This window comes from Saccostrea cucullata, unplaced genomic scaffold (assembly GCF_032062105.1).
Source record: "Saccostrea cucullata isolate Sc308-1 unplaced genomic scaffold, CSIRO_AGI_Scuc_v1 ctg3659, whole genome shotgun sequence".
In the NCBI taxonomy this organism is placed as follows: Eukaryota; Metazoa; Mollusca; class Bivalvia; order Ostreida; family Ostreidae; genus Saccostrea; species Saccostrea cuccullata.
The window spans coordinates 32,381-59,280 of record NW_026941150.1 but is presented as its reverse complement, the minus strand read 5'-3'; the positions used below and the strand labels follow the sequence as shown (position 1 = coordinate 59,280).

At 32.2% G+C, this 26,900-nt stretch overlaps 1 protein-coding gene across 1 annotated transcript; it reads right to left on the bottom strand.

The window, feature by feature from the left end:
* On the bottom strand, positions 1-25,916 carry LOC134257310 (uncharacterized protein in xynA 3'region-like). Its single transcript, XM_062739944.1, has 11 exons — positions 25,876-25,916; positions 19,818-19,910; positions 16,656-16,702; positions 15,990-16,115; positions 11,603-11,802; positions 10,935-11,242; positions 10,682-10,822; positions 3,277-3,495; positions 2,607-2,716; positions 2,173-2,314; positions 1-1,074 (listed from the first exon to the last, which is right to left on the bottom strand). Exons 2-11 carry the CDS (start codon positions 19,881-19,883, stop codon positions 346-348), a joined length of 2,088 nt encoding a protein of 695 aa, XP_062595928.1. The 5' UTR covers positions 19,884-19,910; positions 25,876-25,916; the 3' UTR covers positions 1-345.
* Positions 25,917-26,900: the final 984 nt, after the last annotated feature.

Sequence of the window (26,900 nt, the reverse complement as noted above, 5' to 3'; positions counted from 1 at the left end):
CAAATTAACAAAAGATGTTTAAAAAAGAAATGTTGACTGTTCTGGAGTAAAATGTATTTTGTCGACCCATCTATCGAAACTGTTAACGCAGACAAACTGTTTAATTCTTGGGTCCATAAAAACACCTGTTGCCCTCGGATCCAATCAATATATGCATACTATCATGCATTGTCATCTTCCATCCTTACGTTATTTTACGCAGTTTAACTACATAAAAACTCGAGCTCCTGAACTGATCGAGTACAATATCGAAATTATATACATTCCGTCTACATAATTGATTCAACGCTCGTCTGCAATTCTAATTTTCTTTGCTCGATGGATTTTAACTTCCTGGAAAGATGTTCAAGCGTTTCTTGATTGGCAAGTATTCGCTGACGGTTTTTTTGATAGGTCATGGATCATTTTTTCTAAAGCTTTTATCCTTCGTGGTAGGATTTCAATTACAGTCTTTTGAATCAGTGTTTCAAATAACTGCCCATAAGCTTCCTCAAGATGATTACATATTGTGCTTTGAATCGATGACCTGCACATCTCAAACTCCTTATCTATTACTTCTTGTCTTCTTTCTTTCCGACCAAGATATGCGAGGACTGGCGCAACAAATGGCGATATAGCAATACCAACACCAAGAGTTGCAAAGGCCAAGCCAATGCCGACCGCTAGTAATGGTATCCATAGCGGTGACGTGGCAATTACACCAGCCACATATGGTACCATTGATCCTTCTTCAACATTAACTGTGTGTGTTCCTTCAGAATATTCTGTCCAATCACTTTCCAATTCTGAAATCTCAGACAGCATTTCAGTATAAAAAACAAGGACTCTCTCCTTAAATTCAATAAACTTTTTTTGATTTTTTTCCGATTGCAATACACTTTGGACATATATCCGTACTCTGTCTTTGATCTGTTCACTGAGCATATTTGGAATATAAGGCATTTCCATTAAGCTCATTTGTCCCGGAGGATTCAATATTCGATCTTTTCCAAGAGGTGTTGACATATAATCATAGACCTCTGTGGCCGAGTCTTCAATCATCTTTTGGAAATTATCTCGCAACTCCCTTCCCTCCTAAAGAAAATTATTTCTTTTTAATCTTTTCGTGATGTTATGAACTAAAGTATTATATGAAAAAAGAATTAAACAAAAAGAAGCGAAATATTTAATATAATAAATAACTGATACTCCAGTATTGCAGCTTTAAGCGAATGTTGAAGTTTCTCATATGCAAGAGGAAGACCGATTTACAGTGCATCTATGAAATATGGAAGATTCATTACTAGGTACAGGTATAATTTTTGTGACAAAATCATCCTTTGGATACCAACAACTCTGAACTTTTGACCTTTAAATTTGAGTTTGACCTGCATTTTGAAAAAAAGGTCAGTCCTGCGTAGTTCAAATTGGATTTGTTCGAACAATCAACAAAAAGACGTTTTTCATCATGAATCATCTAATATTTACAAGAGTAAATTGAGAGAAATTTTCGGTTCGAAATTTATTGCAAAATATTCATTTTTATCCGTTTAAAGGTGATTTGGTGTTATTTGATTTTCTTGGAAACGCTTTGAAATGAAAACAAGTTGATGGTTATACCTCTTTAAAGTATTGCAATCAAACACATTTAAAGAAATCGAATTTCCTTTTGTCTAGCCTAAGATACCAATGTTTATTGGCATGATTTCAAATTAGAATTGATTTATTGTGTTTTGCAATGAAAACAAACGCTTTATACACAATGCACTATAAAATCATTTAAGTATAAGTAGAAAAAACTAAAAGTAACATATATAAGCATACAAAAAAATCAAAAGCCTACAAACCTATACTAGTATTTTCACCCAAAATGTATTTCCTGATCTATTTTCAATTCGAAAATGCAAAGAATCTGTTTTCATTTGCATATCCTGATAATATTTAGGAGATTTACTATTCCCCCTTCCCTTTTTTTATACTATATAACTAATTTAAAGATAAGATTGACGATTAAGCGTATTATGTTACATTCAGATTACTTCATAATTCAGAGACATTTTTTGAGCATTTTCAATTTTCAACAACTCGTTTTCAGCACGCGAGGATCGGACTACCTTAAGATACCTAAATGAGTTGAAAGATGGTCTTAAATCATGAAGAGAACTACTATACTTTCATTTAAATTTAATTTACCTCTTCACATTTACTTTTTAACTCCTTGATTTTTTCCATGTGTTTCTCTGTTAAAGCCCTCTGTTCCTCTTCACTTTTCTTACCTAACACTAGTCCAGAATCTATCCCCTTTAACACATTTTTCAACAACTCATGCAGATATCTTTAAAAGAAAGAAAAAAAAAGATTGTTAGATCTAGTCTAGAATTTATCCAATTTAACACATTTTTCAAAAATTCGTGAACAACTCTTTGGACGATGGAAGATGTAATATATATGAAAGAAAGAAAGACGGAATACAGAAAGACAGAAAAACAAGAGAAAGAGAAAAAATGGAGAGAGAGAGAGAGAGAGAGAGAGAGAGAGAGAGAGAGAGAGAGAGAGAGACCTTGAAAGATCCAGTAATGAAAACATGTATTCGTATTTTGTCGAAATTAATAATTTCAAATTGTCACCTTAAATGTTGTAAAAGTCTTTTATTTTCACTTTTCTTGATAATCGATTTCAAGGAAAGGTGAAATTTTTCAAACTCCTTTGTTGAAGCATTCGTTTTATTTGGTGACACCTTTGTAAGTAGATGCATATATCAAGATAAGATTGAATTGAAATGAATAATCATATTGTTTCAAAAACAAATCAGCTAAAGAAGCATCATGGTATCTTTTCTATGTGAAAGAACCACCAGTAAAAATAACCTCTTCAGCATTTACAATGCACAAGCTGTCTTGTAAAGATGGGGATAGTATATTAATTGTAAATTTTATTTCTAAAAAATCAAGATGTACATACTTAATGAGATATAAAAAAAAAGTATGCGTTCACCGAAAGAAGATACACTTACGTACATATAACACATTTTCTTTTAAAAAGGCCATTATATCGGGGAATCACTAGTTTTCTTGGGGACTTTCATTTTCCTCAAACCTCGAAAATATGACCACACAAAAAAATGTAATTTTACAGTATGAAATTGTTGTTACATGTTAAAGTTTGTTAAATGTCTGTAAACAGAATGTTAAATATGAAGTATAATTGACATAATTTATGTCAAAGATAGTTTTGTCTATTTTTTTTGAAATAGAATTTTCCATTTAAGTGGCCATCTAAATATAAAGCAATACATACTTCTTGTAGACTCATTTTGAAAATATTTTCCTCCTTTATAGATTGCCAGCTACTTTCGATATCTTTCTTCAGATCTTCCCAGATCTTTTGTTCATCATTGTCTTCATCTTTTCCAATAGCATCCCACTTATTTGTAATGAATATTACCTCTCTTGGATCGAAGCATGGCATCTCATCTTCAATTTGAAGTTGAACTATTGACTTCAGAATATGTGGAAGCTGTTAATGGATTAAGTAGTATACAAAAAACTTCACTAATTAGGATTATATGCAACATATATACTGGTTTGAATAAACTAATTAGTTAAATCATTAATCATTTTATGAGTCATCTTGGCACGTTAAATTTTCCATTAAAAAAGGATTAAAATTTCAAAAAAAAAAAATCAAACAAATAAACATGATAAATGTATACCAGGAAAATTCCAGTTCCCCTTCTCTCTTAAGAAAATTGAGGTAGATGAATATCCCCGCTCAAATTTATCACATACACATGACTTCAGGGGACAATGTAAAGATAAAACAAACTAAAAGCTTCTATTGACAATGAAAAGGCTGGTTTTTATTTAGCTGGTGTAAAATCTGAGCTGAAAAAGTTCACCACAATATGAATGCTTAGATGCTGGAATCGGAAAGAGAGGAGATGGAGGTAAGTTAAAAAAAAAATCAATTATATGTTCTGAAGATAAGGCCGTAAATGACGACTGCAAGGGATATAAATACTCAGTTGTGATATTTTAACCTCACAGAAGCAACTTGAATGATCTTTATTCTCATAAATCGACTGACTAATTATTCCTTTAGACCATTTTAAAAATTATTGAGTTCTCTACCAAAATTGTGAAATTCCAGGCCTTGGGGTCATCAATTCTGGTGTCAGGGTGGGATTCTAATGATTATATATAGAAAAACATTGATTTCTTTGAAAATCTCCTCTACTCCTGGCCACCAAATCTGAGAATTTCATGGTCCCATGGTCAGGGGTTCTGGTGTAAATGCGGGGCTCAAATGATGACATAGTGGAAATGCATTAATTTTTTTGAAAATCTTCTTCTCTGCTCCTGGTTATCAAGCTGATGAACTATATACATGGTCATAATGAGGAAGTTGCCTCTTCCAAAATTATTTATTACATGACCCCTGGGTTAGTTGTTTTGGTGTGAGGTTGGAGCTCAATTGATTATATGGTGAAAATGCAATAGCATTAGTTCTTCAAAAAAATTTTCCTCGCTCCTTGGTATTAAAAAATAAAACATATGCAGATACCGAACAGTATCCAAGATCAAAAGTCCATAAAACAATACAAAACAGGAGCGATCACACACGGACCACCCAAACATCAGAGGTGGGATCAGGTGCCATGGATGAGTGATCATCCCCTGCCGACCAGTCACACCCGCTGTGTGCTCCTTGTCATGATCGGTAAATAACGGAAATAAGTCGTCGATTCAATGTATTAATAATGGACTAAGAATAAATATGAAAAAAATTAAGATAAAATGTAACTCATTGATAAATTGTATTTGCTGACAAGGTCATTGAATTGACAATAGAACTTGCGAAATGATGACTTTAAATGAGGCTGCTGATATTCTTGTTTTAAATTTTGTTTGTCAATATTTTACCATATTTTAGAAATTCTTCATATGTAGATTATGCTCTTGCGTATCGAATCAACTGAGATATACAGTGTATAAACTCCATATACATGTGATGAAGGTATATTGCTGCATACGTAAGGGAAGTTGGCGATAGAATTGAACTATTACCTAAGTATGATAAGGAAAGGTGCCTCTTTCAATCTTGTGAATTTCATACGGGTGTTTGTATGAAGTATGTAGTGAAAATGGATGAATTCTTCATGTTGTTTATGATACTTGGTTTAATGCCAGAATTGCGAGTTTCAAAGCCCTTGGGCAGGGTAGGGGATTCTAATGAATATACGTAATCGTACAGTACTGAAAAAGAGTTAATGATTTGAAATCTGTTTTTTGTTGGTGTTTATTATGTGCAATGATGCCTTTACCAAAATTGTGATTTTTGTTCAGTTCCCAGGGATGGGGCATTACTTATTAAAGTGTAAATGGAAAATTTTCTTTGATCATCTGCTCTGTCTCTCGGTAAAAAGTAAAGTAAGTATGCCAAAAGCATAGTTAGTTGAGCAATGTGCCTCTTTCAAACATCTGAAGTTAATGACATATTCAAATATCCAACTGCCTATCGGCAGGATATCTAAATATCCAATTGCGGTGCATAAAACATAAAACAATGAACGAAAGAGATAGTTAAAATGTATTTCCAATGCACATGAAAAATAATAATTACTCCAAATTTGCCACACTATTAGAATTAATTTCCAGTGCACACGGAATTACCGTAATTACTTCGCATTTATAACATTTTTCAGGTTTCAAATGCAGTTCCAATGCTCCCAGAAATGATAAACAATTCCTCCGAATTTTGCTCACTTTTAGAAATGTTTTAGTCTTCAATTTTGAAAGCATAACTTTTTGACATAGAAATACATTTTCACCTTGAATCTTAAACTACATCACTTCTTATTGCTGAATATTATTTCAGGGTCCGTTATCAGTAAATCACTTCAGATTATCCGATATACTTTCCCGGCGTATACTTCCAAACCAAACTTATTCAATTGACAACACATCTAGTTTTCGACACCGCTTTTATCGCATATCTTGCACCGCCAATCTTTTCTTCTGATTAAACACTACTGTAGGAATTGTCCGAATGGAACTCCATAAGAACACTTCTTCTCAACACGCCATCATATTGGGCTGCATCCTATTGTATTGCAGCAAAGTTGGATATTTGAATGGATAATAGTTTCTTTGGGACCCAAAGAAGGGAATTGTTTTAAGTAAGATAAATAACGAGATGGTGTTGAATAGTTTCGGCCCTCGGAGAGAATGTTTTATCTAAACTATTCAACACAATCTCGATATTTATCCCTTACTTAAATTGCTTGAGATCAGATTCGTAGTTTGTTATGCTGAATATAGATCATGTGAAATACAATCAAAGACTTTAGATAACCATAGTAATTGCTACAGTATATTTATTTTTTATGATCAAGATCAAACTTCTAATAATTAACAATTTTTAGCATTACACCTTGTAAGCCAAATAACCTGGTGTAAAAGTTGATAACACATCATTATAATGGCATTTGAAAAAAAGCAAATATGTTGTAACTAAATGAGAATGACCCATTGAAGATTTTTGAAAATGTAAGTAAAACACGAACTGGTCTATAGCTTCCTGTATTCAAAATACCTTTTTCTTCTGAAGAGAACCTTATGCTATTTTAATACGATCTTCAAAACATTATGAGAAAACAAAATATTACAACTTTATTTAGAGTTCAAAATTTGGTTTTGGCCAACTTAAACAATTTTTGTCGAAATACTATCATTTCCAGTAGGAGCCTTTCTCAAGCCCAATTTGTTAATGCATTTACTTACAAAGTATTGTCTACATGATGAAAGGAAAGCAACTTAACACATACATATCTTTGAAACTGCTACCGATTTAAAAAATACTAGGATGTTTACCTTTAACATTAACACAATTTATTTCAATATTCATTGCAACATTAACCCAAAAAATGTTGACGATATTGCATACTTGAACGTGATCAGATGGTTTCTTTAAAACTAAGCAAAGTACAAATTAAAAAAAAAGTGCGGTCAAGGTCACAGGAAAGTGCAAGATAACAAGTTTTTGATACAGTGGAATAGTTCTCACTTAAGGTCAGACGAGACGTTCCTCAAAATATGTTTTGTTTATCTTCGTAATATATGGATAATATTCAAAATTTTGATTACATTCTGATTTCTAAACCAGTTTCTCAACGTCTTTAAAAAATCAAAACACTTAAACATTTGAAATTGGAAAATTATTTTTCCTCCCAAAAGGATTATATAAGAAACCTACCCCTGGTATCTTGCAGAAATGCCTGGTAAGGTACCTCAAATTTTTGTGAGTACACATGTTTAAGTAGCAATACTTCATTGACAAAATCTTGGAAAATTTTATATATTATTAAGGAACGTCTCATCTGTCCTTAAGGAATAACTGTCTTATTTTTCGATTCATGATGTGATCAATCGATTGGGTTGCGTGATAATTTGCATAAACGCCGAAGGCGTTTATGCATAAAATTATCACGCAAGTCAATTGATTGATCATCTTCATGAAATTGAAAAATCTGACAGTTATTCCTTATATTTATATGCTTTGATTCCGCCAATCCACGTGCTCCAAGCCCCGCTTTTGTCTAGCTGTCTGTTCCGCCTTGCACGTGTTTTTTTTTTTTTTTGGAACCGCGCCAATACATTAATGGGAAAATAAAGTACATTTACAATTTGTAATTTATCTTGGACAAAGACATTGGAAATGTAAATATTATAATATATATTAGCTTATTAGGTTTGATAAATATACTGTACCTTGAAAGGTTTTTTTTTTTTTTTTTACCGAGATAAACACTAATTAAGACAAGAGGCTCATGGGCCACATCGCTCACATGAGCACTGTAGTTAAGAAAAAACATCAAAAATCAATCTTGTGTTGAAAAGCTTTAAAGGTACTTGGACACAGATTTGAAGTTAATATTTTCTCATTTTTTCTGTATAATATCACGAATTATATATTTAAATAGCTTTTCACACAAAAATTAATTAAAAATCTTATTTTATTTAAAAGTTATTAAAACTTTAAATTTTTGGCGGGTTTGATCGACACATCCTTGCACTTTCACAAATTTTAACTTTATTCTTAATCCTTAGGAAAAGTGGCAACTTTGATGTGTTTTAATGAGAAATATTAAAACTTTTATCAAGAAAAATAATTTTATTCAGAGTAGAAATGTTAGAAAGCAAAATAGCATAACAAGTATCGTCATTCCGAACTAAGAGATGCGTACAGAGTTTAGCAAATCGAGCACACTCGTGTTATGTACACAGTTTTTGTAAACAGGGTTCGAGTTCTGTTATTGTTTATATTTAGAATTCACCGGGTGCGTTCAATCGTCACAGTCTGCTTACCACAACTGCACGGACTGACAATATATTGTATGTTTGTTTTGCTTTCGAACGTGTCTACTCTGAATTTTCTGGATTATAGTATTAATATTTTTCAATTATACAAAACGAGATTGCCACTTTTCCTAAGGATTAAGAATAAAATTAAATTTGTGAGAGTGCAAGGATATGTCAATCAAACCCGCCGAAAAATTTGAAATTTCAATATCTTTTAAACGAAATAAGATTTTTAATTAATTTTTATGTGAAATGCTATTAAAATATATAAGTCGTAATATTATAGAGAAAATAATAACTTCAAATCTGTGTCCAAGTACCTTTAATGCATAAGTGCTCCCAATCTACCCCTAATAACGGGGGATCATGATTTGAATTAATTTGAATCTACATTAACAAAGAATGCTTACATATTTCTTTGACATACTGTGACTTTTTCCCTATAGATTTGAAAATTGCATTTTTGCCAATTGTAGTTTTGTTGTTACCTAAGAAGAAGGTTTTAAAGAATTTTTCATATAATATATATTCTTTTGTTAAAACTTGATCAACCATTGTAATCCTACCCTACCCCGGATCACGATTTGAGTAAACTTGAATCTACGCTACCTGAGGATGCTTCTATACTGTAAACGTATTACATTTAGTGGTGTATTCTATCTAGCGATTTTGGCGGAAAGCATAGTCCGCTAATTCAAGTACATCGCTAAATGTCTTCTATATTAACTTTTATAAATAGCAACTTCAGACAGCGCTAAATCAAATCTACGCTAACTTGTTGAAAATTGAATTTCCGCCAAATATCATACACTCCAATTGTAATACATTTACAGTATAAATATGACCAATCATATCATTGTTGTTCTTGAAAAGAAGATTTCTAAAGATTTATTCTATATTCAATTGTCAACATTTGATTACATGCTGTGGCCCCAGCCTATTCCCGGTGATCATGTTTAGTACCTGGAGATGCTTCCATATGAATATGACTTATCATGACTTTGTTGTTCTCGAGAAGTAGATTTTTAAAGATTTTTCTTGTGTATTCCTATGTAAGACTTTGAAAGTCCAATGTAGACCCATCCTGCCCCTGAGGGTCATGATTTGAACAAACTTACGTCTACCCGAGGATACTACATTAGTTTCATTTTTCAAGACCAAGTGGTTCGTGAGAAAATATTTGAAACAATCCACCAAAATTTCACTACGACAGGCAGACGAACACCGAACAAAATGTGATCAGAAAAGCTAACCTGAGTTTTCAGCTCAGGTGATCCAAAATTTGAACTCAAGTTCAAAGGAAAGGTTAAATGTTGATGCAGTTGAATAGTTTATTTCAGTATGTATCATCATATGAAGTTCAACAAAAATTTCAATGATGGTTTCTTTAAAACCACCGGTAACTGACTTAAGAAAAGAGAGGTTAAGGTAAAGGTCAAAGGAAAGAAGGACAAGATAAAAAATGATACTGCAGTTTACTAGATTACATCAATATTTATCAACATAATCAAGTCGATAAAAAATTAAGCTGCAGATCTGTAGCTCTCGGAAAAAATATATATCGATAGACCAGAGAGCTACAGTGCCACCCATTGAAAAAATTGTATATTTATTGCGCACAAAAGTTATGGCTTAATTCTTCCAAATTCTTACCTCAATTGCAAAAAATGGAATATTTCAAAAAATTACTCTCTCCTGTATCAAGTTCACTCATAGTTGACATCTGAACGAAGCATATTGGACCGAATTATCTTTGAAACCAAAATGGCAATATAAATAAGCGAAATGTCGAATGATTGCAATATCAGGGCAGGGAGGACAATTTACAACAATTATGCGGAATGTTTTGTTTTTGAAAGAGTCCAAGAATATGTTAGGAACACACGTTTAGTAATATTTTGAGATTACATCTTTAAAAACATGGAGAAATAAATCGAGAACCCAGCGCAGTTTATTTTGTGTGCAATAAATATACAGTTTTTTCAATGGGTGGCTCTGTAGCTCTCCGGCCTATAAATATATATTTTTTCGAAGAGCTACAAAACTGAGCTAAACGCAAAGCTAAATGAAAGGAAAGACGGAAGACCTTCCTTACAAAAAGAAGTTGAATTTCTATTTAGAGATATCAAGTTATACAACTTATTAGTTTTCTGAAATCAGCACTTTCATTTTCAATTTTAGACACAATATTAAGATGCTTTTTAAAGTTTATAAATAATAGCTTAGTTTTATATATGCTGATATATAATTGTTCTTGTGATCAAGTTTAAGAGCTGAAATTTTTAGGGAAGAGTTTATTATGTCCAAAGTGCTTACAGTTAACATTTTGTAATTTAACGTACCCTGTCATTTTGCATTCCACCGGCACTTGCGACATCGACAACGAAAATAAAGGAAACTGCATTTGGAAGGTACTCCATCAGTTTTTCGCTATAGTCCCCAGAACCACCTATTCCTGGGGTATCAACGATAATTGTGTTGCCCTGTCCAATTTAATTAGCATTTTCAATTATTAAGAACAATTATATTATCCGACAAACAACATGTATATACAATATATAAACTTGTTTTTTTTTTTTATTCTTCTGATATAACCTTGAGAAAGGGTAATGGGAATCCAACGTCTACTGATCGGAAATAGTTGCTGACACTCGCTGAGGTCATGTCTGTTAATTTTTTTAATGTTTCTCTCAGTAACGTCTGTCCATCTTCTGTTTCAAGATTGCACTTTTCTTGAAAAGCTTCTGTTCTGATTTCCTCATTGATGTCTTCTGTGATAATCCGAACTTCTGATGAATTTCTTATTTTACAAATCGTAGAAGTTGATTCCTTCAACTTGGCTTTAAAATTTTTTTTTTGTAGAATTTTATTTATTAACGTCGATTTCCCTGCACTTGTTTCACCTACAATGAAAATGTGCGATAATAACATTGCTAATACCTTTACTCTTATCATAAAAACTGCATTTCGTCAAACTGTATAAAGTGTTACAATGTGACAGAGTGGCATGTATAAATTGGAAAGGAAATCATTTAATTTTTCAGAAGTAAACTCCGTCACTCTTTTCAAAGGAAAGCCGGATTAAAGACTAAATAAGTAAAAGGCATGTTGATCTTCAACGGTTAATATGGTGGTGAGATAGATTGTCTCAGTATTTTTTAATGACTGATTTTCAAATTTAAATTAAAATAATATTTTACTTATATTATGTCAGCAGAAAATATTAATGTAGCTTCCATTTCAAATTTCTATGTCATATTTACCTGCAACAACAATTCCATGGTCTTCTTTTAACAGATCTTTCTTTCTTTTTTCGATTTTTGTCTGATATCCTGGATTGGATTCTTGTAGACTCTTTCTTAAGCCGTCGTCATACTCGTCACTTTCAAGAATCAACTGCAGCTCGCAAAACAGGATAATTAATTTTTCTTCTTGACTAAAAGTATCTTCTGTCATCCGATTCCTTAAATTATTTGCAATTTACTGAGTTACACACCGATAATTTACACTACACTCTTAAGCATTCATTATATCTACATTTTGTATGTTTCAAGCACCGAAATGTATCCAGTCTTTAAAGAAGAAGGTATGGTTTTAGCTTTATTGCGCCCTAAAAATTTAATAACATAAAAAAGTTTTAAAACTGGCTTAAATATTAGTTAAATAAATGACTCAGATAAATCAAGAAAGAATATGGCATGAAGGTTTACCGTTCTGCAAATATGACGTCAATAATGTGAAGCATTTCTCTATTTTCAACAGAAAAGCCTCAAAATGGCACATTTCAAGGGTGATTTTCCTTTTGAAAACAGGGTCCACAGCCCACGTTAATTTTTTTTATATTTTGTGCAAAATTCAATAACAAATCAAATATCTCATGATCTTTGTGGGCGATGTTATCTGAAAGAAAATTCCGTTGAAAATTGGTGTCTTCTGCAACATTTTAAGTATCTACGGGAAAATGCACATGTTTATGACGTCATAATTAGCATTTAAAAACACATGTGAGAAAAATGACGTGTATGATTTTTCTGCATTGAATTTCAATTATTTAAAAGGCATGAGTTTTCAACTTTTACACCAGTTTCATCTTTAAGAAAATAACAGGGCAAAGTTTATATGGAAACCACACCTTCTTCTTTCTCACTACCCTATATCGATCGTTTCATTTTTATCAACATCTCTGTAGTTTCATTTTGATGTCACTTTTTTGCGATTATATCCTTGTATATTTCTACGCGTGAGTATACACAAAAATGACATTCAATTCAATTTTAAATTCGGATTAGTAGAAAAACACAACAAATGTTCATATGTGTATTCCTTTTTTCAATTCTTTCTTTTTTGATTGATATTGTCTTAAAACCCCGATCCTTCATCTGACGTCGGATTTTCATAAATATTATGGATTCTATTGAAAATTACGCCAGACGATGGGACATATATGAATAAGAAGACGTTTACACCTTGTCAAAATAGATTAAAAGTATCAGATCCATATCAAAATCACGTATTAAAAGATTAAGGGGAAATATGAAAACCACATATTCTTATGTGTTCAATATACCAGAAGTGAAAAAAGAATTAGATAGATTACACGATCAGTACGTACTGGTTCCTGCCGACAAAGCAGGTAACAACATTGTCTTCGTTCGTAAGCTCATTATATAAACTGCATTCTAGAAGAACTTGGATTTAATTCTACAAGTGGTAATCCTACTTATACTCACACTTCCCTTTCTAAGGAAGAAATTCTTCAAAATCACCGGTCAGTTTTGAATACTTTTAATATTCCACAGAGCCAAAATGAATTTGAACTACCATATATACATCGGATTCCGAAGCTTCATAAGAATCCTTACAAACAAAGATACATTGAAGGTTCCAGTTAATGTTCAACCAAGCCTCTTTCGTTACTCCTAACTAAGATACTGACAGTAGTAAAGGAAAAACTTCAAGAGTACTGTGCAACTATATATTCAAGAAGTGGTGTGAATCAGATGTGGATACTAAAATAGTCTAAAGAACTTTTGGACATTTTTGAAATCACAGGACTTTACAAAAATCAACAGCTTCGAAACTTACGACATTTCAAATTTGCAAAATTATTTGTTAAAACAGATTCTGATTGCACACATAAGTACTCTGAAGAAGATGCTTGAGTTTCTGATCTATGTGGGTTTTGGAGACCAGGTATTCGAACGATCTATTGGAATTCCCATGGATACTAATTGCACTCCGTTATAAGCAGACTTATTTTTATATTCATATGAAGCAGAATTTATGCAAAATCTTATGCGTGAAAAGAAGAAAACACTTGCTGTGGCCTTCAACTCGACATTTAGATATATTGACGACATATTGTCAATTAATAATGGTAATTTCCATTCCTACGTCGATACGATATATCCTGGTGAGCTTGAGATAAAAGATACAACAAAGTCCGACACATCTGTTCATACTGGATATTTTACTTGAAAAAGACACTTGTGGTAATCTAACAACCAAGCTGTATAATAAACGTGATGACTTTAACTTTTCTATCGACAACTTCCCTTACTTATGCAGCAATATACCTTCATCACCTGCATAAGGAGTACTGTAAACCAATTTTTATTCACGACGACTTTATTTCGCGATTTCCCGGGAGTAAAGTAGTTCGTGACATTTAATTTTCGCTAACCTCACAAAAATTTCTCGCACGCGATTAAAAGTTGGTTTACAGTATATATCTCAGTTGATTCGATACGCAAGAGCATGCTCTACGTATGAACAATTTCTAAGACGAGGTATATTATTGACTAGGAATTTGACGAAACAAGAATATAAGCAGCCTTGTTTAAAGTCATCATTTCGTAAGTTTTATGGTCGAAACTATCACCTTGTCAGCAAATACAATTTACATTGAGTCAAATGCTGACTGAAGTTTTTCATATCAATTGTTAGTCCTTTATTTATGCACTGAATTGACGACGAGTTATTTCCTGATCATGACAAGGATCACACAGCGGGTGTGACCGATTGGGAGGGGATGCTCACTCCTCCATGGTACCTGATCCCACTTCTTATGTTTCGGGGGTCCGTGTTTGCTCTGCCCTTAATTTGTACTGTTAAATGGACTTTGAGATTGAATACTGTTCGTTATCTCCATATCCATCTTTGAAATACAGTTTTATTAAAAAAAAATGAAAAGAGATTGTATTGTTTGTGTGAAAATATATATTTTTTTCCTTTCTGTTTAATTTTCTTATTCTAGAAATTTCTTCTTCACTGTGTGAAGCTTGCACTTATGGAGTTATATATTGTCGACTCGTCGCTAAATAATAAAAGTCAATCAATCAATTAAATCAATATTTAAGGAACAGAATACAAATCTTGTGCTAAAGTTGCATCTGATTTTAAAAAGAACTTTACAGAGTTTTAAGCATTCTTTTCTTTTTTGCATGTTTGATATTTATTTTTTAGTTTACAAAAGGTTTTTAGGAAATGCAAACTACCGTCAAACTTCAACCAACATGAAAATTCTAAATAATCATTTACATTTCTTTTCTTTGTGAAATATATATGATCTGCATTCCACAGCACTTAAAAAAACCGTCATGTTTACTAAAATGACGTCTTGTCGACAAGTTAGCTTCGATCAGTGATTTGTTAACGCACTGTTGTCTGGGATTTATCTAGTAATTATTTTTAATGTTGATAAGATTTGATGTTGTTTATTATGCTTATACAGTTTAGAATTGCAAATTATTCGATTTTCAGGTGTTATGATGAATAGCTATTTTGTGTGATGTCACAGTATACAATAGGCCCCGCCCCCTTTTTTCAAGCCTTAACAATGCTGCAATTTCTTAAATCTATATTTAAAATTTTATTTCGCAATAAAATGCAATTTATGTAATAAATAATTTTATGCTGAAGACTGTACATATTTAATTTTGTAATCCATGGGGAGATTCTATTATTTTAACAAAGCTAATGCCAAGTCGTCTCCAAAATCATGTTGGACATGATCTTTTTAACTTATGGGTAATGGACACCACTTTTGCCCTTTTTTGATTATTGTGAGATATTAAAATTGGAACTTATCTGTTAGTCTCATACATATAACTTTGTAGGTTTACTGGTGATGGATATGTATTTATGTGTGAAAATTTGCATGTATGTCTGTTTATTTTTCGAGACAGGTTCAAAGTCATTTGTTAACTTAGATATGTTCATTGTATGAAAAAAGTAAACTTTTGAGTGTTTATGTTTTGAAGGACTGATTGCATTTTATACGTCCTTTTGTATTTGCTTATCTTTTTTAACCGATAATTGCACGTAGTTTTAAGAATATATTGGTAAATATTTTGATTTGTTTCTATTACATGTTTGGATTGTTCATCAGGATTTATTTTATCAATAAATTACAATTTCAACAGGTTTATTGTTAATGTTATGTTGTGGCAAAGGAAGGAGGAGAGGCATAAAAAATTAATGTAAATAAGAATTAGGAATCACTGTCTAGTATCCTGAATTTCCCAGAGGCATAAACATTAGTTAGAAAGTAGGATAATTTATGTATAACTGATTTCGCGATGATTCCTTAATTATTTTACATGTGACTGAACATTTGACAACCACACCCATCCTCATATGCATACTAACACTTTCTGATTTTGACCAATGATATTGGAAGCCGCTGGTGGAATCCAAATTTCCTGTGAAGTGGACTCTTCACTTTCATCAACAGCAGAATTTTGGTCATCCTCTTCACAATGTAAGATTTCCATACTATAAGAAATTGTGAAGCATAAAATAAAAAATTGAAATTGATATAAATTGAACAGTTATTGTAAGTTTAAGACTATCTGTACATAATGTACGTTGCATTGTACATAATTTATCGGATTATATCTGATATTATATCTCCCTTTCCTGAATCTGTTTCTTTGCGGATAAAATATGATTCTTTTTAAAAAGAAAGAATACAAAGCACTTTTTATATAAATTTGCAGTGTTTATACTAATATGACAATTAAAAGAAATCAGTGTCTTAAAAATACTGACGGCAAGAATAAGAACCCTTATACATTTATAGATAATATTATTTTTAGATCTATGTCATGATTTTGAACAAAAAATTATAAATATGAATTAATAATTTACATTTGAATTTTGTTTTGAAGTAATTTATATTCTCTCTACAATCTCATGTTCATGGGAAACAGAGTATTTCTTTTAGATAAAGACTGATTAAGATGCAGGAAGAAAATAATAAAGGATATGATAGCTGTGATATTGGTCAATTATGCTAAACTGAGGGTTTACTACCTCTTCTCTTCTTCCAGATCTTTTTCCAAATTTGATATTTTCCCTGACTGTAAAAATAAAAAAAAAATACAAATCTAAATTGTTTTCAAACCTGCTATTTTTACGATGTTAACATTTTGATACGGATATATTAGATAAATACACAATACAATACATGTTAAATAAGAACTTTTAGTGTGCATTGTATAGAGGGTTTATGTTTTATTAATGAATCAGTGTTCTTGTAGTAAAACTGGCTGATATTTAACCATACTCAACTACATGAGATTGTTCAACGGAAATCATTTTGCGTGTCGATAAATGGTGGGTTAAATGTCTCTTAAAATCTATGTTTTCGCGTATTTGGAAAGATGCCAGGGGAAAAAAGACAGTTAAATGTACAATATGTGATTGTAATTCTAGCAAAATGAAGACAACGATAATTCTTCGAAATATCAGTGAAAATACTAATTATTTTATTATTATTATTCAATTGTTATAGGACACAATGCATTACTTATCATACAATCTGTTAAACCGCATGCATTTGTAATTATGCCTCTACAGTACTGAGTTTTTTATTAAATGTCGGAATATCTGGTAAAAAAAAATTATAAATCGCCCTAGATTGTTTTGGTATAATAAAACAGTATATGGAAGTATTGTAGGTCAATATGATGAATTGTTCCTGTTTCATCTTTTCGGTTACAGTTTGTTTGTCTAAATGTCTCCTTAAAACTTTCAATTAAAGAAAAAAAGTTATAAAGGAGTTTGCTATTGTTTACATTACAAAGATATATTGCGGGTTCCAGTAAATGTTCAACCTAACCTCTTTGTTACTCCTCACTAAGGTATTGACAGTAGTAATTTAAAGGAAAAACTTCAAGAGTACTGTGCAACAATGTATACATGAAGTCGTGTGGATCAGATGTGGGTACTCAAAAATTCCAAAGAACCTTTGGACAATTTGAAATCACAAAATTTTACCAAAATCAATAGCTTAAAAAGTTACGACTTTTCAATTTACACACAACCATTCCCCAAGATAAATTAAAGTCCACGCTTTTTGATATTATTGATAGCTGTTTATTCAATTAAAATGGAACTCGTAAATTTACTTACCTGGTCATTGGTCATTTACAAAATTATTTTGTTAGAACACATACTGAATACACATACAAGTACTCTGAAGTTGAAATCAAAAAGACCCTCGAGTTTTTGATTGATAATATCAATGCGGTTTTTGGAGATCATGTCTTCCAACAATATATTGGAATTCCCATGGGTACCAATTGCACTCTGCTATTAGCAGATCTATTTTTGTAATCATATGATGCAGAATTTGTGCAAAATCTTATGCGTGGAAAGAAGAAAACACTTGCTGTGGCCTTCAAGTCGACTTTTAGATATATCGACGACGTGTTGTCAATTAACAATGGTAATTTCCATTCCTACGTCGACACAACATATCCTTGACAGCTTGTGATAAAAGATACAACAGAGTCTGACACATATGTTTCATACTTGGATATTTTACTTGAAAAAGACATTAATGATAATCTAACAACCAAGCTGTATGATAAACGTGATGACTTTAACTTTTCTATCGTCAACTTCCCTTACTTATGCAGCTATAAACCTTCGTAATTTGCATACAGAGTTTATATATCTCAGTTGATTCGATACGCAAAAGCATACTCTACGTATGAACAATTTCTAAACCTTTCTAAAACGAGGTAAATTATTGACAAATTAGTGATTATTTATACACTAAATTGACGACGGATTTTTTCCGTTATTTCCCGATCATAACAAGGAGCACGCAGCGGGTGTGACCAGTCAGCAGGGGGATGCTTACGGCTATTACAAACATGATGAAAATGGATGATCTACCCCCTTACTGCTATAATTTTTAAGGGCCTTCAAAAACTATTTGGATGCTGGTTCATAAAAATTAAATTCTAACCTTTAATAACTTTAGATCAAACATAATGCGACTATAAAAGAAAGGAATGGAACAAATGTTTGCTTGTTTGTATGTGGCGGAACGTCCCTCTCAATAATTTTTCATTCATATTGAGACGCAACCACTTGCCAGTGGAGTGCTGAGAGTTGTGTCCTATACTCGGCATTTACGGCCATTTCTCGTGCAAATTCCCACTTCCACACGGGACCTCGTTTTATGCAGCCTCATCCGAAGGACCTATCTCCACGTCCGACAGTGGGATTCGAACCCGCGACTAAGGATCAACTCCTTACACCGCAACCTAGAGCAGACGTTCTAACCACTGCGCCACGCAGGTGACGAAACAGCTGTTACATATTTGTAAATTCATTTTATTTCGGAACAGTGATGCACGTAATTTAATGTTCGTTGTTGTTTCTTTTTTCGTCAAACTGTTAACGGCAGCTCAGTCGGTAGAGCGCTCGCTTCGTGATCGGGAGGTTGTGGGCTCGAATCTCGGCCACGACTGATCTAAGTCGAAAAAAAATGGTAGCAACTGTTCCTTCGCCATGCGCTCGGCATTTTGAAGTGAAAGGTGCGGGTCCCTCGGATGAGACCTTAAAAACCAAGACCTCGTGTCAGCTGCAGGCATTCGTACGAAAAAGATCCCTCACTGCTCAATGGCTCTGAGTGCCGAGTAAAGGTCAAAATTTGAAGCCCTTCACAGGCATACGGAGACGTCTCCATATGAGTTAAAAATTCTCGAGAGGGACGTTAAACAATATACAATCATCAACCAATCATTCAATCAATCTTTCCATCAAAATTGACATGTATTAATTGAATGCACAAAATCTCTTTATTAAAATCTATCGTAAACTCTCTGTGTTTTTAACTCTGAGTTTTTTTACTCTGTGTTTTTTACTCTTTGGGCAAGCATTTAATATCCTGAATTTTGTATACTAGCTGAAAGGAGCTGTGAATATCAAAAACGTATTAGTGCCACTTGGGCACTTTATTCATTTTTTATTCAACCAGTGTTTCCGAGAAACCTGTTTGAAAAATTATTTGCAATGGTTAATACTTATTAATAATTTAATTCATACACATATACCGGTATATTGTGTCCATTGCCTGTAAGATTTTTTCACATACACTTTTAAAGCATGAAAATAAACAGAAAGTATGGATGCGCCGCTTGGTTCTTAACATGCATCTGTTTCACGACTATACAATACCTCATCAATGCTGTCTGAAGAATTCTCTGCATTTGATTTCAACGACGTGGTTCTTGATTGCGACATCTTGACTTTACTTATGTTTCAACCACGCTAGAAATCAAAATATAAAGATTCTATACTTACAACTAAATTTCATTGAGACAAATTCATGAAAATGGGGTTTTAATATATGTTTCTAATATCCGACTTTTTTAATTCATTTTCATTGACGACAAATAATGTTTGGAATTATCATGTGCAAGAAAATGTAACAAATCATAATCAAAATAGTAATCATTCGTAAATAAGTAAAATTGCATTATTTATAATTTGTGATGCAATTACAAACTTCAGAAAAGTAAATCTGGATATTGCTTAAAATGTCAGTTATACAGCATATTTGCTCAATTGATTTTCGTGTAATACTTTTCTGAAAATTGTAAGTCAGCTGTCATTTGAATAATAAATAATGGAGATTATGAAAACAGCATAATTAATGTAAATTGTATGAATATCACTATGCGTTTTTCGGTATTTTGGTATTGCTTGACACGAAAACATTCTAAACGAGGCCGAATCTAATTCGAGTGCGCATGACTTTTGCGCAGCCTTTTAATTTTACACAGTCATAAGTGCGACAGTACACCTTTCCAAAATATTGTTATTTTTATATAAAATTCACATTATCTGAAATACCTACCGGAATGAAAATGTGATTTTACAATATAATTGGAAAACACGCTGAAATGGCTCTAACGTCGTAACTGTTTTCCGATTTTGTAAGCAATGCATGACGCTGAAGAATGGCTTATGACTCGCTTATATGTTCGTACACGTCCATGGATATTTTACTAAAAACTAATGTCAGAACATCAGAAAAAAACATAGCTACTATCTAAATATAGGTATTTTGTACCAAAACAAAATTATCTGGGCCTATAATTCATCTGTATCAATATTGGCAGTTTTAGAGTTACTGGGAATCGAAAAAATTAAACTCTGTAATTAAGACACAGACCAATCTAGATGGTCAGGTTGTTTTTAAATTTTATAATTTGGTGATTTTTTTTTACAATAACTTTCATCTACTTGAGTGAAGAAGAAATCTCTAGGGCAGAAATACAAAAAAAAATTCCATCGAATTTGATAATTTGGCGCTTTTCCAACAAACTTCCATAGGGTCCAATAGTAAATATTGACAACTTTTGAGATGACCCCCAAAGAAATCGGGGATAGTAAGCATTCTATTTTTTAATTTTAAAACAACAAATAAAAAAGTAAAATTTAATTAAAGAAAAATAATCGAAATACCTAGGGTAGAAATAATCAGACTCGACTTCGTTAATTCGGATACTTAAATATAGGCTACGTATAAATACGTATGAGATTTAAAGCATACTTTATCATCTTTATAACTGGGCAAAAACAGTTTGCAGTGCATGTTGTGCAAGATTGTTTGCTTTTTATGTAGAATATGAATGTAAAATGGACGAATTGTACAAAATGTTCTATAAACGTATGTGATGTATATTAGATGACTGGTTTTCATTGTTGAAAAAAATTGTCGTTAAGAGAAAGAAATATGCCCCCAAAATAGTGTTTAACGTATAAAAACTACTTTAAATTCCGTATACAAAATATCCTTTTACGAGTTTATAGGTTTATTTATAACCAGTCTTTATAGAAAAATTACAACAAGCTTGTAACTTTATATCTGTTCTGTATTTTTTAAATAAAGTACACTCTGCATAGAGGCTAAACAAAAAAAAAACTGGAGTGCCTGTCTTTATTGCTATAACATAATTTTACAGTATGAACAATTAAGCATCCTGAAAATATTGCATTAGCAATGCTAGTATACCTATATGTATATAACATTTGTAAGACCTACACTTGATATTCCTCAGTTGTCTGGGATTGTTGCTCTTAAACTGATGTAGAAAAATTTGAAAAAGTGTAACTAATGGCCACTAAAAAGGACCTGACATCTATTCTTTTTTCTCCAATCATGGTATTTTTTCCCTAAAAAATAATTTATTTAAATGTTTTTAACAGTCCATTTAAAATCATATTAATGACCTGGACCACGTGTTGAAACAAAATGAAAACATATAATAGTTGACTATTAGGCGTTGCTATTCAATCAAAGATTGGTCAATTGTTCGTGTTACATGTAAATAGCATTTAAAGGTATGTCACTCGTCAGCTTTTTAGAAAAGTTTACGCAGAAGCTTTTACTTAAAAACTACTTATTAAAATTCGATTTTTATAACATATATAAATTCAACAATTTAATTTTTTAACATTCAACGAAAAATCTTATCAAAACTCTACAAAGAAGAAAGATTTATGAGGGACTATTTCTTTTGGTGGAAGGATATTTAGCAGAAAAATCTGCAAATCCTCACATTTATAAAATCTAATGTAATGGAAATTTAGCCTCACATAATTTTACTCGGAGAATATTTTCCGTTTTAATATTGCTAAAAATATTTAATATAGGTCTAAATTTATATATTTTTAGATTAAGTTTTACAACTTCCCTCAACAAACTTTTCCAAAAAATGAAAAAAATATTATAGAAGTCAAGATCCAATTTACATCATTTTTTGCCTGAAAATCACATATTTTGACAAATATTTCAAAATTAACATCACTGACCCCACCTTTTTCTTTTCTTACTTTAAACTACTCGATACTTGTCACTGATCAACACTCAAGTCGTAAAAAGTCTTATATAAGAAAAGGTTTTATTGCCTATTTCGTTTTTTAATATCCCTAATATGTAATCTTTAAGTGCAAAAAGGTCACACAATAATTTACGCGTATTAATTTGCAAAATTTGTTTAATGATAAATTTTATTCAAACTGTTTTACGTAAAATAACAATATATTTATTGCCATGCTTACATCTGATAAAATATGATAAGGGTTTAAGTAATTTACCAAAGAGATGAAATTTAAGTGCAAAAAGGACAACTTATTTGTACCGTAGATCTGTAGGATGCACACTGACCCCCTATTTTCTTTGCTATTTTGAGTTGCACTTTATGATTACTTATCCAAAATATACTTCTCAAAAAATCCTTGATTTAACAAATATCAGGAATGACTTACCTTAAACAAGAATTTATCATTGAAAAAGGTATTACATTTTTTCTTCCCGCGTTACGGACGATTTTAGAAACAAGAGACCCAGGGGCCACAGCGCTCACCTGAGCACATCGGGCTTGAATTTACTCCCCCCCCCCTTCCAGGCGTTCATCATTTGAACAAACTAGAATCTACACTATCTGAGGATGATTCCATATAAATACCCCGGGTATCACTAATCATAGCTTTGAAGTACTTGAAAAGAAGATTTTAAAAGGTTTCCCTATATATCCCTATGTAAAAACTTGGGTCGGCCATTTTGGCCCCACCCTATCCCCAGGGCCGGGGGTCATGATTTGAAAAAACTTGAATCTACACTACCTGAGGATGATTCCACATGAATTTCATCTTTCCTGGCCCAGTGGTAATTGAGAAGGATTTTTAAAGATTTTTCTTATATATTCCTATGTAAAACTAGGGCCAGCCATTTTGGCCCCATCCTTGCCCCGGGGGTCATGATTTGAACAAACTTGAATCTACACTACCTGAGGATGCTTCCACATGAGTTTCATCTTTCCTGGCCCAGCGGTTCTGGAGAAGATTTTTTTAAAATGCCATTAATTTTTATCTAATTCATAATTATCTCCCCGTGGAAAATGGCATTTGAACAAACTTGAATCCCCATCACCCAAGGATACTTTGTGCCAAGTTTGGTTGAAATTGGCCCAGTGGTTCTTGAGAAGAAGATAAAAATGTGAAAAGTTTACGACGACAGCAACAACAACAACGACAACGACGACAGACAACGGACAAATTATGATCAGAAAAGCTCACTTGAGCCTTCGGCTCAGGTGAGCTAAAAAGCGCTATTTAGGCTCAATTTTCGCCGTTGATTATCACAAAAGCGGAGATAGAGTATATTGTGATTACCCCCTCCATAAACCCCATCCTTCTTTTGTTTATTCAGAAAGGTCTGAAAACATGTTTAAGTGAAACATACAATAAGACCGCGGAACATTAACTGGCAAAATTGGAAATATACAGCTTACGGCATTTCTATCTGTTACAATCAAAACATTCAGTGATAGACAATGAAATGGGCGGGTACAATTCGACGCGGACGTGGGGAAAACATCGAATTGAAATTGCAGATCAAAATTCATTTTCAATCCACCTCAGCTACGCTAGAAGGCACATTATTACTGATTGACCAAGAAGACAAATAATTCAAATTTTGGTACAGTTTTGGTACAGTTTGAATTTTTTTCCAGTGTTTAAAATGAATTACTTTTTAAGGGACAAATATTTCATATCTGTTTGGTAAATATATGTATATCTTTGTGTTGGTGAAGGGGGGGGGGCTGTACGATTTTCAAATAAAGTTGTCCAACATTTTTCAGTGAGGATAAGTATAAAACTCATGCACTCTTATGATCCTAGAAATAAAATGTATTGTCATATTAAGCCATGACCTGACTCGACAATTTTTAACCCCCTCCTTTCTAGAATCAAATATCTCCTGAAAAATAATTTTTGTCTTCTATGATCTTTCGCGATCTTAAAATGTTTATATAAGCTAAAACTCATTTTAATGTGAACTTCAAACAATGGATATTTGGGATTTGAAATTAGTTGAATTTTGGATCATACATTCACTCTTTGCTGTGAAAAGAGCTTAGTTCGAGTGAATTTAGTAAATATTACTTTGCGACTTAATTTCATGCTGAACAGTATTTAGATCACATTGATGTGTTGTCTTTTGCAGTCTAAATACTGTATATTTCATAAAGTAGATTATGAATGTAAGGTTTTATAGTCTGGCGTGGCTGTTCCACGGACCTCCCTTTACCATTTAATCTCGGCAATTTTAGTGATAAAGCTGTCATAAAGAAAATTGATTTTGCTATTGTACATTCGTAAAACTTATGTTATCAATATATGTTTCAAACAAGTTGATAATTTATAAGATAAAAGGCTATTTTTAATGCAAGGAAAGCTCTAATCGTCTGCATTTCATACACAGGTGCATATAAACAAACACATAATACCGTCTGGTGTCTGGTGATAAATGTAACAGCGTTATTGCGACAAGGTGACCTAATTCCTATTTCTCTCTATAGAAGAAACGATAAGCCGTATCTTATAGCTGATAGTAGAATTTAAATAAAGTCCTTGTCGTAAATGATGCAAAATAACTTCCTCGCTCTTAAAATGTTAATTGAAATAAAAAAAAGGTTTTTAAAAAAACATTTCTCTACCTCAGAGGTTATCCTGCAAAATTCAATAAAACTCAGACTTTGTTCATTAAGAAAGTAATCGGGTTGTCATTAAACGGAAAACATTCATTCAGCAAATTATGTACAAGGTATAGAATATTTTCTAAGTTTACCTTTATTTTACAGGGATAATCTTACCTGCAATCACTTACCCTGTTAAAAGATCTAAAAAAAATATGCTAGGTGTAGTGTGGAACTGATTAGAATACATGAATAAGTTCCTTATCAGTATTTTATTTCCTTAAAGAATAAATTTAAAAGGTTTGATTGTTGAACTATATGCAGGTTTATTTTTCCTTACACTGAGAGAATTACTAGTGTGCCTAGTAAAGCGTTCTTCGTGATAAGTAATCACTCTGTGTATTAGCTAACACAGTGAAACGTGGAGTAGTTGTCGTAAAGATACTTAGATTCCCAGTGAAAGTTACTTAGAAATTCTTAGATTTACTAATCTTATCTAGTAAATCTTCCCAATACCTAGAAAAACTACTTTTAAGGTAGTGATTGTATGGACAGTAAATTTACTAGTCTTCCCAGTGACTTTCACTTGTTTTTTTTTTCAGTGTACATAACCTCAGTCAACTTATATATCCCTATATCCATAATTAAATAAACATATCGATCTTATCGATCGAGTTAGGCCTGTAAAGAAAACGCAAACTGTAAAATTGTTTGTTATTACGTATTCCAAATATATTTATATTTACCTGAATCACAAACGTCGACTATTAGCAGTGCTCCACCATAAAAGATGTTTTCTGCCCGTAGCCAGTAGTCCTATTTCACGGTTGGTAAAATTTTCCACCCTACTTACGCTGTTCAACAATGTGCAAATGCCATTTGCATGATATGCAAAATTTTCATTCACTGCAATGTACTCAGAGGTGACTTTGACTTTGGAAGGGCCGAAATAATCATAAACGTAGCACTCAGTTCCTCCAGTCATCGAAAATCTTAATTCATATGTGGAACAAAAAAATAATAATAAAAAAAAAATTTAAAAAAAAATAAAAGAAAACTAGGGTGCCTCTTTCCCATACCCTGCAATAACGAACCTAACGAATATATAGGATCTTGTTCGGGAGGGGAAGAATCCATGCGTACGAATGTTTTTTTTAGGAGATGGGATGAAATGATTTAATTACTGACAATTCTTTTTTCTCCAAGTGACTGATCTTTCTGATTTAACCATGAGTTCAAAGGGAGAGGGAGTCACAGATAATTTTGTACTTTTTTCACTTCATCTGACCGTCTACTTTTTTTTAAAATCAATTTATTTCTTCAAAATGATTTTGAATTAAAGATAAATATTTTTAATATCGATATTTCATCTCTAAATATAAAAGGGATTTACACCGTACCTACAGGTGAAGTATATACATGTATTTACCAAGTCGATGTACCTTTAAAAATTGCTTTTTAGAAAATTAATTGCTTGAGAAACACTTACTTCACCTTTATTTACCGAGTAAATAAACATAAATTTTTTGTAAATTAATATCGTAAAATACGACGAAAAATATCGCATACAAGATGTCTATACTTATAAATTAACAATTTTTGCAAATAAAACCTGAAACGACTGCAACAAGAGCTCTTACTAGAGCCTGTAGGAATACACTAGGTATAAGGTGAAGTCCGTAAACTACATATACAGATTTCATTTGCAAAGTTTTATCGTAAATTTGATCAAAAGTCTACTTTCGTTTTCGAATGAGAGCCTCGAAGCACT

Excerpts from the sequence above, each read along its gene's own strand:
- LOC134257310 (XM_062739944.1), bottom strand. The coding sequence starts at position 19,883 with ATGTCGCAATCAAGAACCACGTCGTTGAAATCAAATGCAGAGAATTCT. Across the intron at positions 11,803-15,989 it reads ATTGGTCAAAATCAGAAAGT|GAATCGGATGACAGAAGATA; the intron begins GTTAGTATGCAT and ends AAATAATTTAAG. Across the intron at positions 10,823-10,934 it reads TCCCATTACCCTTTCTCAAG|GGCAACACAATTATCGTTGA; the intron begins GTTATATCAGAA and ends TAAATTGGACAG.